Consider the following 12,112-nt stretch of genomic DNA (forward strand, 5'->3'; position numbering starts at 1 on the left):
TTGCCCCCTTCCCGCCCTGTCCCTATCCCTGAAAGGTATTAATCTACCAATCCCCACTATGTGTTCCCCAGGCAAGAGAAGTCACCGACGACATCATGCCGTAGTAGTATCGGGTGAGTTTTCTTGGCTAAATTAAATTACATTCCATCAAGGGTGAATGGGGGAAGGGGGAAGGGAGAGGATGTGTCATGCGGAAAACTGGGACCACGCGGTATCAAGAAGGACGCCAGCGTGTAGGAAAGTGTCAGCGGGACCGCTGGTAGTGCCACCCCCGAACGCCCAAGCCGGAATGTACGCAATAAGCCGACATCTTCGTCGATGTGGGTTTTTGCGGTTTTGTACCCGCGCCGGCATCCATTCTTCCGGGGCTTCCATCCCCGCCCGAGCCAACCGAGGGAAACCGAACCGAGATGCTGCTGACAGGCGGATTGCGTGGATTTCGTTAATTCGATTGCGAACTTTGTCAGCCGGGCCCCGGCACCTTGACAAGATGGGGTTTGAAGCTTGCGCCTGCCGTGCCTGTGTCAAACGCACCCAAAACCGCCACACACACACACACGCACAGTGTTCGAAAACTAGCGTGCAAACTAAGCAGCATGCTAACGAGTTTCGTTGTAAAAATGATAAAAAAACGACGGAAGGCCAACAGCATTAAATCTTAGCTTCGTGCGAAAACACCCACACACATACGGAACTCACTGTAGGGTGGGTGTTGCCAGGTCCCATAAAAGATTACCAAAGTTACCGATTTACCATACAATATGTGCTGCGCTGGAAATGCTGCGCGATATAATTGAATCCTCGTCTACCCCCGTCTGCTCCACGAACAGTACCGAACTGCGTGTCAATCATTAATTTGCAGTTACTGCAATCAGGCCTTAGTGTATGAGCATGTGTGCGCGTGTGTGTCACCTTTCCGTACGTACGTGCTCGCTGTTCTTGGAGAAACTCTTCAGAGCAACATAGATTCGTTGATGAATAATTTAACGAAATATCGCTCTCCTGCCTTTCAAAGAGCACCGCCAAATCGCAGCATTTGGCATCGAAAAGGCATAATGAATTGAGGTCGTGATGAGGGATGAATCTGTGCGCAGATACATCATTAGCACTGCTACAAGGTACGGGTATGTTAAAGGAATTATTTTAATGCGTATGTGTACGGAATTCCTAGTAGTGCATAATTGGATAGTTCTGATAAGAGTGCATATGTTACGGCAGGCCGTGAGTTGCCGTGCTCATTAGCATAATGTAGTACTCGTACTCTGGTACGTGTAATTTCTGAGAAAACATCACATTTCTACCTTGGTGTTGTGTGTCACTGATAACTAATAAACTCATTAACTTCATGCACTTATTACAAACCCACGGTAACGGTGTGATTTCAAACGCCGCTTTCAATTTCGCGCCAACGCTGTTCCGATAGTGCTTACACGCGCGTGAGCGCCATCTATCGGAAACAGCATAAAAGCTTGCAAAAGCTGGCGCAACTGCGATTACGCGGGCATGTGTTGCGATACGTTGTTACAGGCAGACCTTCTATACCATTCCCCTTCCACCCTGTAGACGCGTTTTCTAATGTTTATCCGGTTATGTTCGTTTAAATATTCGTAGCAATAGCGAAACTGAAGGAAAAGATTGCAGGAAGCGAATGTAATGTTTCACATACTTTATTATAAAAGCAGGAAGGATTTGAGCCGTTGCCGGAAAATACTGCACAGCGATTGTGATTCCCCCACAAACCAACCAAAAAGCATAAAAATTTCCAACATTAAACGAGCGTTTGTTAGTGAAACTCAATGTTCGATTACATTTTTTCAGTTAAAAGCTCGCCAGCGTCGTCGCCACCAATCGTATTTAATTATCATACTTCTCTAACCAGTTAACATGTTTCACGCATTTTTAGCTTCGATTACACAACACCTTCACGTCCAATTGGAATGGTGGTGGTTTCACAAATTAAACCACCATCGAATTTCTTCCTCTTCACTAACTCTCTGCCAAACTTAACTGCTCTGTAACAGTTCTAGTTTCGCCTCATTTTCAGTTAAAATAAAAGCACACTTTTGTCGTTTAAGTTCGGGAGAGTCATTCGAAACGAAATTCCTCATCCTAATTAAAATCCCCCCCTTACACCACGTGCTTGCACCAATTTCACCATACCATCGCCCAATGCAGCGACGAAAGCCTGGTGGAATAAAACAGCAGTGACGCGATACCAGGTTGTTAGAAATAGTACCATGTTGGTGGTTTTCCCGATAACATAAATACAAGTTTTTATTAATGTATAGGTTGTTCTCTTCCTTTCGTGTAGTGTAATCCTGGCTGGTTCGAGTCGGTTCCGTTTGTTTTGTTTTCTGTTACTGTTACAGTAGTGGAAAGGCGAGAGTAAAAGCGTTTGCCATTTTTTCTTTTCTTTTCTACGAGAGATACAACTGCCTTCTGCTTCGATCTAGGTTTAACAAATGGAATTCAAAGTACGCGAAACACACACACATTCCACACACGTTTCCTCCTTCTCGCTCCTGGAGGATGGCGCTCTTGACCACAGCATTAGCGCATCGTCGTTTCGTGGCCGCGAACGACACGCGCGGACGTGTGCGCATCGCTTACTAAGTATGGAGTTGTGTGTTGTAATTTAGAGTTTTGTTGTGTATGTATAGCGTATATGATGATGTGGGTGTGTAGCACGGTGTATAATAGACAACTTAACTTCGAATGAAACTTAGCATCGCTAGAGTATGTCGATTATCAGGAATACAAGATTCTTTTCCGACCAAGGTATCTATGCATGCCCGTAGCGGAATTACGACAGAATTTTGCTGTTAATCATTTTCGCTCGTTCAACCACGTTCCTTCTCTCTCTCCCTCGTCAAAACACGTACTGCCGCTGCCTCTTGCTCCCTAATATCCTGCACTTCGCTTTCTAAACGTTTTCCCTATCCCTGTTTTAGTCAGTACTAACTGACACACTGCTTCCTGAAGACTTGGCCTTCCGATTTTCCCTGTTTGTTTATGCGATGATGTTGGATTTTGCTACGGCTACAACGTATTCTGACTCTGTGTGCGTGTATGTGTGTGTGAGTGCACCCAGATGTTGGCGGGGTGTGCAACGAGAACGTCAACGCTCATAAAGAACACAACACACAGAAACAAACAAAATTGTGTTTATGATGGAGGAGCAGCACGTTTCAGATAGGACGATGATGACGACGGCTCGCGCGGCTAAAATTGGTGTAGGTTGGTTCTTGCTATCCATGAATTGACCACACACACTCTACACCCATCCGGCCCTCTCTCTTCTTATCACCTCTCCGCCTCACTGCTGATTACATTCCGGAGGCTGCTCGCCCTTTTTGCCGCCGCCGCCACCGGCTCCACGGCCACCCTTCGCCTTCTTCGCCCGATTGCTCGCCGCCGCCGGTGGCTTCGGCGCACTTTCCTCCTCCTCATCGTCATCGTCGTCCTCCTCGTCCTCCTCATCATCCCCATCCTCCATATCCTCATCGTCGTCCTCCTCTTCCTCCTCCTCCTCCTCATCATCCTCGTCGTCGTCATCGTCCACCACCTCGCCGGTGTAGTACAGGACGGCCTTCGGGATGATGCGGGCGCGCAGGAAGTGTCCGACCTCGAAGTCGCGCCCGATCAGGAACTGCGTTTCCGGGTCTATCGTGTCGTCCTCCTGGACGCGGGGCGGCGAGAAGAAGTTAAAGAACGATTCCGTCGGCTGCGTCTTCATCACCATGCGCGTGGCGTTGCGCTGTTTGTGCTTCTGCTGCTTCTTGATCGTTTTCACCGTCACGTTCTTGCCCGCGTTCCAGTTGATCGGGCAGCCGGTGCACTTGAAAATTTCCGGCCCCTCGAAGCTGAACGGCTCGTCACTGTCGATTTTGCAGCGCAGGAAGTACTTCTTCGTCAGCACCGTGTCCTTGAAGTACGGGTTCGGGTCGAAGTGGAACTCGATCACGTACGACATCGGCTCCTTCTCGTACACGATGTTCAGGTTGCGCAGGTACTCCAGCACCGGCTCGTCGTGCGGGTGCACCAGCTCGGCCAGCGCTTCCGTGTTCTTGAACACCATCAGCCAGAAGTTCGGGATGCCCTGCCCGTTCGCCGGCAGCTCCTTGTGGTAGTTGAGCGCCATCTTCTTCAGCTTCTCGTTAATCTCGTCGTCCTCCTCCTCCTGCTCCTCCTCGTCCTCGCCGTCCTCCTTCTTGCGCGGTGGATCCACCCAGGCCGCCTCCTCCGGCGTCGGGTCGGCCTTGCCGGACACGATCTCCTTTCGCCGGTCGACGATCGGCTGGTAGAGCTGCTGATATTTACACTCCAGCTGGTACACCTCTTCGAAGAACTTCGCCTCCAGCTTGGTGTACTCGACCTGCAGATGCTTCAGCGCGTTCACCCGCTGCTGGGCCGCTTCCGGCAGCGACTGGATGAACTGTTTCATCATATAGCGGCGCGAGAACGGGTCCAGGTAGCCGGGCGCATCGACAAAGTCGGGCACCTCGCACTCCGACGCGGATTCCGTCTTGGCACCGGTCGTCATGTTTGGGCGCTGTCTCTAATTTCCTATGTACGCTACTGAGCGATCACAACGTGTGCTACCGGCAATCTGCAAAAAGAAGAAGGCAAGGAAATTACAGCGTGCAAATTACACCGAGCATGGCAACAAGTTCCCCAGCCCCGGGAAGTGTGAGGTGGGGAGGGCAAATTGGGCAAAATTTTCGATTGATGACTAACTCGACCCCCCGCGAGCATTCACAGCAAGCAACCCAACCCATAAAAGGGAGAAGAGAGAGAGTGTGTGTAGAACGCACATTCTCAATTATGACGCATTAGATTTTTCCGTTCGGCTACCACATTCACACACACGGTAGGCCTTGAAGAATGTATGCAGGGACAGAAGAGGGGAAAACATACAAGCATCATAGCCAAAAAGCGAGGTTAGGAATCGCAGAAACATGAGTTTTTTTTCCCAGAACCTTTCAGACCCACGGCACAGAGCATTTAAGAACAAGCTGCACCATTCCGGACAATATGTTGGGTCCAAAATTTTAATGACGACTTGGAATAAGGCAAGAAAGAGCAGGCCAAGTGCAAGTGAACAAAAAAAAATCATCTACCAGCACAGCGAACAATTCCACCACATGGAGGAACCGTGTGCTACAGCTGCTAGAGCTAAAGCAATTATGCCGAATTTCGCACTCATCCTTCCTTGCCGCATTCCTTCACGCACCCACCCTGCCAGGCTAGCGAGAGCTAACACACGCCACAAAACAGGAACCGGAATTAGCCGGGTCGTGTCACGCTCACCACACACGCGGTTGTCGTGAAACGCACTTTCCACCCGCCTAGTAACAAAGACGGAGGAACAAACTATCCGCCACACCAGTGCACAATAGGATGTATTCAACTTTAATTAAAAAAAACCCAGCCTTATAAAACGCACCTTTGTCCGATTGCTGCTACTTGCAGGGAAACGGGAGATTGCTGCTGGGACGACGGCAAAACCACACACGGGAAGAGAATTTTTACATGGAAGACAGCTTCCGACGGCACACGATGGAATGAAACGGTTCCGCTTATCCGTGCTCATGCGTCCAGCAGTGCCACGGATAACCGAACACCCAGGGCGTAAATATTTGCGCGTTTAGAGTGGCGAGCTGAACGATCTGTAGATGTGTGATATCACTTTTACGCGAAATTACACCAATATTTAGGAGGAGTTTACATTTGTACACTTACTTAATCGTTAGTGGTGCAAAAAGAGCTGCAATTTAGTGTTGCAATGAATTGTAAAGTGACTACGAATGGTGAAATAAACCTACTGACCAGCGTTGTTGTTTCCCGCGCAAACCGGCTGGCCCGCGTTTGACAGCCGGCCGGCAAACATTTGAATTGTTTGTTTTCATTTCATTTGCAACGGTTTTTTTGTGCAAACCGATTCTGTTGAAATCGTGGAAAAATCACGTTAGAATGTTAAGGATCACTAGTTATACAATGGTAAAGGCTCATATAAAACCAAACTTGTATAATTTCTCACCAAGGTCGCTTCCTCTTCACATAGCGGGTATAAAAGTTCAACAACAATGCTTAACGATTTGTTATTTTTAATTCGAACTTATAATAATATAAAGAAAAACATTGTTGATGTGTTATAGAACAGCGAATTGATTTTTATTAACTAAATCGTTATTGTACTACACCATCGCCATCGGCGCCAACAGTGTTCTTAAATAGATAGTGAAATTTATTTGAAAATAGCCTTGTGATACTACCAGCAGCTACAAATATTACATCGCTCATCCGGACAGGCCGCACAGCACACACACCCACCCACAACACCAGCATTACATTAGCTTAGATAAAGTTTCCATTGTATCAGCTTCTCGTGCAACAGTGACGTTTTCCGGTCCATCGGTTCACTCTTGACGGTATCGCCGGCGGCTGCAACATCCGCCGCATCCAACCGTTTCGCCAGCTTGGCGGCAACGTCCCGCGCCGGATACAGATACTTCACTGGTTCGCCCAGCTTTTCCGGCTGCTTCGGCGCGGGGATGGCATACTCCATGTAGAAGTTGGACAGATTGACGACACCATACTTGGACCGCTGCTGGAACCGCTCAACGGTTTCCTTCAGCCGGTTGTACATGTTGCGAATGTCCGGCGGGAGGGCTTTCGTTACTGAAAGTAGAGAAAAAAGGGCAGTTAAATATTTACACTTAAAAGGAGAGCCGTTGTTCCGTTCTTCCTGCTTACGTTTCGGGCTGTACTGCTCCAGATCGAACATGTAGAGATAGTAGCACAGCTGGTTGTACAGATCCGTCTCGGAGTACTGCAGCACGAGCAAACCCTTGCGGCACAGCAGACAGTACGGGTTGTTTTTGGCCGCCACGTGCGAGTACATGCGCGTGTTCGCGTTGCAGATCGGATTGTCGCACACCATCCAGCGCTGGTAGAACCGCCGTATGTCGGCCCGTACCGCCAGCGTCAGCTCGTTCACAATCGCCGGCAGGTACTGGACCGGCGCAGCCGTACAGACGGCACCGCCCTCCTCGTTGGCGCACCGCTCAAACACCGACCGGTGGCGTCCACCGGCCGACGGGCGGAAACCACTGGCGACCGGATTTTTCCCCTTGCAAGCCACGCACGTAAACTCGAACCGATGGCACAGCCGGTACCGCTCCGCCGCCGTCTTGATCAGGCTCTCCCCGTCCTGATACTGGCCCCCATCGGGTCCACCGCCGCCACCGCCGCCGCTCACCATCGTGCGGTACTTCTTCGGATCGAGCCCCAGGCAAAGGGCCAACCGGCACGCGTCCGTACCGTCCAGTGGCTCGCAGATGCGGAACACGACCGGATGGATCTGCTGCGCCAGATAGTACTCCACGTCCACCTTCAGCAGGTCCGCATTGGCCGGGTCACGTATCTCGTCGATGTGGTACGCCCGCTTCATCGCCGCCGCGGACGTCCCGTCCTGGCAGATGATGTAGTTCACCATGTCGCCCCGCTTGTAGTTCCGGTTGCGCTGCTTGTTCATGCGCTGCGCAACCTGCACGTGCGGCAGCTGGCCGGCATCGCCGTACTCGTTCAGCGATCGCGTCAGCTGTTTGGTGATTTCGAGCAGCTGCAGCGACAGCGTGCCCGCGACCAGGTCGTCCTTCAGCTTTTCCAGCCGCAGATGGATGTTCTCGATCCGCTCGTCCATCGGTGCGTCGGACAGGATCTGGGCGAGGATCATGTTGCCCGCCAGCACGGCAATGCGCGACCAGTCGCGCCGCACTATGTCCAGCCCCTTGAGCTCCTGCGTGCACACGAACGCACCGTCCGCCTTCTTGCTGATCGAGACGGCGGCGTACTTTTTCTTCTTCAGCAGCAGCAGATACTTGTAGATGCCGTCCACGTCCAGCTCCAGGCAGCGGTACGCCTTGTTCACGTGCTGCTTGATGCTCGCCCCGATCCGGTACACCTGCTCGTAGTCGGTAATGTTCGTGCTCACCATGATGCTGTCCGTGTCGCCGTAGATCACCTGGTAGTTCATGCGCTCCACGATCGACTTGGTGTTCATCAGGATCTCGCGCCCCTTCAGCGTGATCAGCGAGGCCAGATGCTGGGCGTAGAACCGCGACCGGGTGTACCCGAGACACCCGTACAGCGAGTTGGCCGTCAGCTTCAGCGCCATCTGCCGTATGTTGTACTGCATGGCCAGCTCGGGCGACAGGTCGGACGCCTTCATCAGCTGCTTCACGGCCCGGCGGCTCTCGACCAGCTTGCGGATCTGCCGCGGCAGGATGCCGATCTCGTTCGTCGCCAGAATCGTCGGCTCGAGCAGTGCAGTGTCCCCGTCCGGGTCCGGGCCCTCCTGGCCCTCGCCCACCGCCGGTGGCAGCACGGTCGTGAAGCAGATGTTGTACTCCTGGATGATGCTCGGGTACAGCGAGTTAAAGTCCATCAGCAGCACAAACTTGTCGTAGAAGCCCTTGATCGGGTCCAGCACCAATCCGCCGGCGTATGCGGCCTTATTCTTCGGTTTACGCTTCTCTGCCGCCACCGCCTCCTCACCGCCGCCCTTGCCATTCTTCTGTCCACCTCCTCCACCACCGGCCTGGAAACCGACCTTGTCTGGCAGGATGTAATCCTTCTCGTGGAACGCGTGCAGCAGCAAAAACTCGTTCCGCTCCGCCCTGCCCCCGTGCAGCGTACGGTTCATCAAGTTGCCCGCAATCTGCGTGATCTGCAGCGCCAGCGGCAGCGCATTCAGCTCGCACATCAACCGCAGCGTGTAGAAGTTGTCCTGCATCGTCAGTCCCACCAGCTGGACCAAGCTGTCCGCCTGCTCGTACATGGCCGGGATCTCGTCGAGCAGCACGTCCCTCCGCTCGCCCTCGCCAATCTTCAGCACCTCCGCGCAGAGCGTGTTCAGATCGTAGCTGCGCGACCGGATCAGCTCCTCCGCCGACGTCTTCACGTCGCAGATCATGCGCCCGACGAAGAAATCGTCCACCCGCCGGCTGGCCGGGCTCTTCACCTTCAGCCGGCCGATGCGGCTCCACAGCGCCATCTTCGTCGTCATCAGCCGCTGGCAGATCAGGTCTAGCTGGAAGTCCTCCGAGTCGAACGTGACCACCAGGTCCGGATCGATCACCTGGAACGTGGACAGGAACCAGCTCAGCAGCGTCCGTTCGCTTTCGCACTTCGTCACCTTCGCCTTGCAGTCGGCCGGATTGAAGTTCAGCGGCCAGACCGTGTTGGTGGGCCGGGTCACGCCACAGTACTGCCGCGTGAACGGTGGGTTCGGGGGCGGCTGGGCGAGCGAGAAGCGATCGTTCACCAGCATCGTGATCATCACGATCTCGTTCGCGTTGTTGCGCAGCGTGCTGCGCACATTGATCGAGCAAAAGACGAGCGGCGGCGGCGTCACGGTGGCGGCCGCATCCGTCGCCAGCGTAACGCACGAAATGTCCGGCACGGTCACCTCCCGCTTGCACCAGCTCGATTTCGTTTCGCGGGGCGTCGTGTTCCGCAGCTCCATCCAGCACGGGCCCTTCACCTTCCGCTCGAGCAGAAACTGCTCCACCACGTTCGTGTTGGCGCCGAAGATGTGCGCGATCGTGCGGTAGCGCTTGTCGAGCGGCGGCGCCGCCAGCTTGGCACTGTACCGCACCTCCAGATACTCGGCCGTGACCGGCACCTGCAGCGAGCTGGTGGCGCTCGTGTAGGCGAAGCTCTTCGTCACCACCTTCGTGCGGTACTTGGTGATGTTCAGCTTGGTGCTGATATCGTTGCAGAACTCGTTGTACACGTCCAGCATGCTGACCGGGGCGCCCGTTTCGGTGTGGGTTTCGCGCGCCAGCAGATACATGCAACGGTCGACGTTCTGCACGTGCACGCAGATCGACTGGAAGTCGCGCCCATTGCCCGCCGAGATGCGCCCGAACAGGTACAGCTCGCCCTGGCACTTGTTCGGATCGTTCCAAGCGTCCCAGAACCAAAACTTCATCGTCTCGGTACTGCATTCGGCTTCCCCGCTCGCTTCAACGCCGGTTTCGCCCGTTTCTGTGCCACCTTTCTTACCGCCGTCCTCAATGCCGGAGAAAATGCTGTCCCACGCGTTCAACAGATTCTTCGGGATCTCTTCCTCCTGTTCTGCTGGTTCTGCCTTCTTATCGTCCGCCTTCTTCGGACCACCTTCCACTTGCTCCCCAACGTTCGCCATCTCAGCGAAATCATCATCCATATCGTCCAGGAAGTGACTCTCTACCGTGCTGCCGCCCAACTGTTCCTGGCTGGGTGGTTCCGCTTTCACCAGTTCCTTCACCTCTTCCGTTCTCGGTTCTGGCTGGGTCATTGGTTCCTGCTTGATGGTAGGTGGGGCAGACGTTGCTGCAGCCACCACCGCCGGTTGAGGTGCCTCCTGCTTGATCAAAGTTGCCGTCGTTTGTGTGGCAGGCGGCTTCTTACCCGCCGGCTTTCCCTCCGATTCGGCCATTAAATTCTTCAGCATCTCCTCGTCACTGTCCTCCTCCACCACTGCGGCCTTCTTTTCGGATCGCTTCAAATTCTTGCTCAAATTCGCCATGTAACGCTTCATCTCCTCCTCCGCCGTCAGTTCTTTCGGTTTGACCGGGGCCGTTTTTGTCGCTCTCTGCAGCGGGCGGATTTCCTTCCTGCCCGACGACGAACCTGGACCATTTTCAGATGATCCATCCGCCTCGCCAGCGGCCCCATTTTCCGACTTAATTTCACCCAAAATGTCCGCCAGCGCATCATCGTCCTCCACCTTTGTCTTGGGTGCCTGCTCACGGTTGAAGTAGTTTTTCAACGATTTGCGCCCAGTGACCGGTCCGCTCTGACTGTGGCCTGGCTCGTCACGGACACGCTTCTTGCTTTTGGTTCCCTTTTTGCTTGCCGAACGGCTGCCGCTCGTCAGTGGATCTAGCTCATCTTCGTCGAATATTTCTCGCCCATTTTCGACGTACCCGAGACCGTCTGTGCGGAAAAAGCGTCATTTAGAAAACGTAGGGGAAAAAACGCTTCCATCCCGCTGCTTACCGTCATCCTCTACCCAGTCGTCGTGCATGCGCTCGTTGACGATTTTGGCGTACTCCTTCTCGTCCACCTCATCGTACACGTTCTCGATCTCGTCCACCTCGTACTTGTTCTTGGTGCCGACCTCCTTCACCTTCTTCAGCCGTTCCAGTGCCGCAAACCGGCCATGCTTGTCGATTCGCCTGCGCTTCGAACGCTGCTCCGATCCTAACGAAGGTTTTCGTATGTAAAAATACAATCAATATAATCGCAATAAATGTATCACCACATCACAACACAGCACACCAACACCTTACCAGGAGAATCACACATTACGGGCCGAATGCAATGCCACCGATCGAGATGAATCCTTTCACTTGGTGTTAAAGCTTATAGTTACACTTTTTGTTTATGGGTTAAATTATTATTTACATCGAATTACAGCCGGGAATTAGCCTACGCCACGACAAATGTTGATAAAATCGGCTCGCTGTTTTGGGTCGTGGTTCGTGACGGCTGTGTTTTGTTTTGGCGCGAAACCACTCGCGTAGGATCTCTCACAGTGTGCTGCCGAACGGGACAAAATGTTAGACAAAATTAGTAGAAACATGGTGTAGTTTTCTTACAAAATTATTGAACTTTTTAAGAAAGAAAAAAATATGAATTATTCAGCAGAAAATTTTATCAAAAACAATTTATCATACACTGACAGAAGTTTTCGCCCTCGACTACCACTATGCGAAATGAAATTTTGCTTTTGGAGTGCGTTGAGAAATCGGGCTTTTTATTGATTAAACTTGTTATAAACTCCATAAAAAAAACTCTGGTACATGTGCTCCGCTAAGTTGTACTTTGTCATCATAATATTATATTCTAGACAAACAAATGAAATAAAGCAAAAAAATATTTACTTGCGTGTGTTTTTTTGCATTATTTTGCCACGTAGATTGATTTTTCACGATCAAAACATATAATTTTGAACTGTTCTTTCCGAAAATTCAACAAGCTTTAATTGTTTCATTTTTGGCGTAGAATTCATACAAATTTTGAGTTTGTAAAAATTAAATCCTTCAAAACAAAATGCACG

At 52.0% G+C, this 12,112-nt stretch overlaps 3 protein-coding genes across 3 annotated transcripts in view; 1 reads left to right on the forward strand and 2 right to left on the reverse strand.

Moving 5' to 3' along the window:
• LOC120952452 (heterogeneous nuclear ribonucleoprotein 27C) overlaps nt 1-12,112 on the forward strand; it is a 214,784-nt gene that overhangs the window by 192,575 nt on the left and 10,097 nt on the right. The window lies entirely within an intron of this gene.
• On the reverse strand, nt 1,652-5,582 carry LOC120948596 (nucleosome assembly protein 1-like 4). Its single transcript, XM_040365117.2, has 2 exons — nt 5,447-5,582; nt 1,652-4,609 (listed from the first exon to the last, which is right to left on the reverse strand). Exon 2 carries the CDS (start codon nt 4,541-4,543, stop codon nt 3,317-3,319), a length of 1,227 nt encoding a protein of 408 aa, XP_040221051.2. The 5' UTR covers nt 4,544-4,609; nt 5,447-5,582; the 3' UTR covers nt 1,652-3,316.
• LOC120950955 (DNA polymerase alpha catalytic subunit) lies at nt 6,151-11,662 on the reverse strand. Its single transcript, XM_040369392.2, has 4 exons — nt 11,343-11,662; nt 11,050-11,253; nt 6,757-10,986; nt 6,151-6,681 (listed from the first exon to the last, which is right to left on the reverse strand). Exons 1-4 carry the CDS (start codon nt 11,356-11,358, stop codon nt 6,353-6,355), a joined length of 4,779 nt encoding a protein of 1,592 aa, XP_040225326.2. The 5' UTR covers nt 11,359-11,662; the 3' UTR covers nt 6,151-6,352.

This window comes from Anopheles coluzzii, chromosome 2 (genome assembly GCF_943734685.1).
Source record: "Anopheles coluzzii chromosome 2, AcolN3, whole genome shotgun sequence".
Lineage (NCBI taxonomy): Eukaryota > Metazoa > Arthropoda > Insecta > Diptera > Culicidae > Anopheles > Anopheles coluzzii.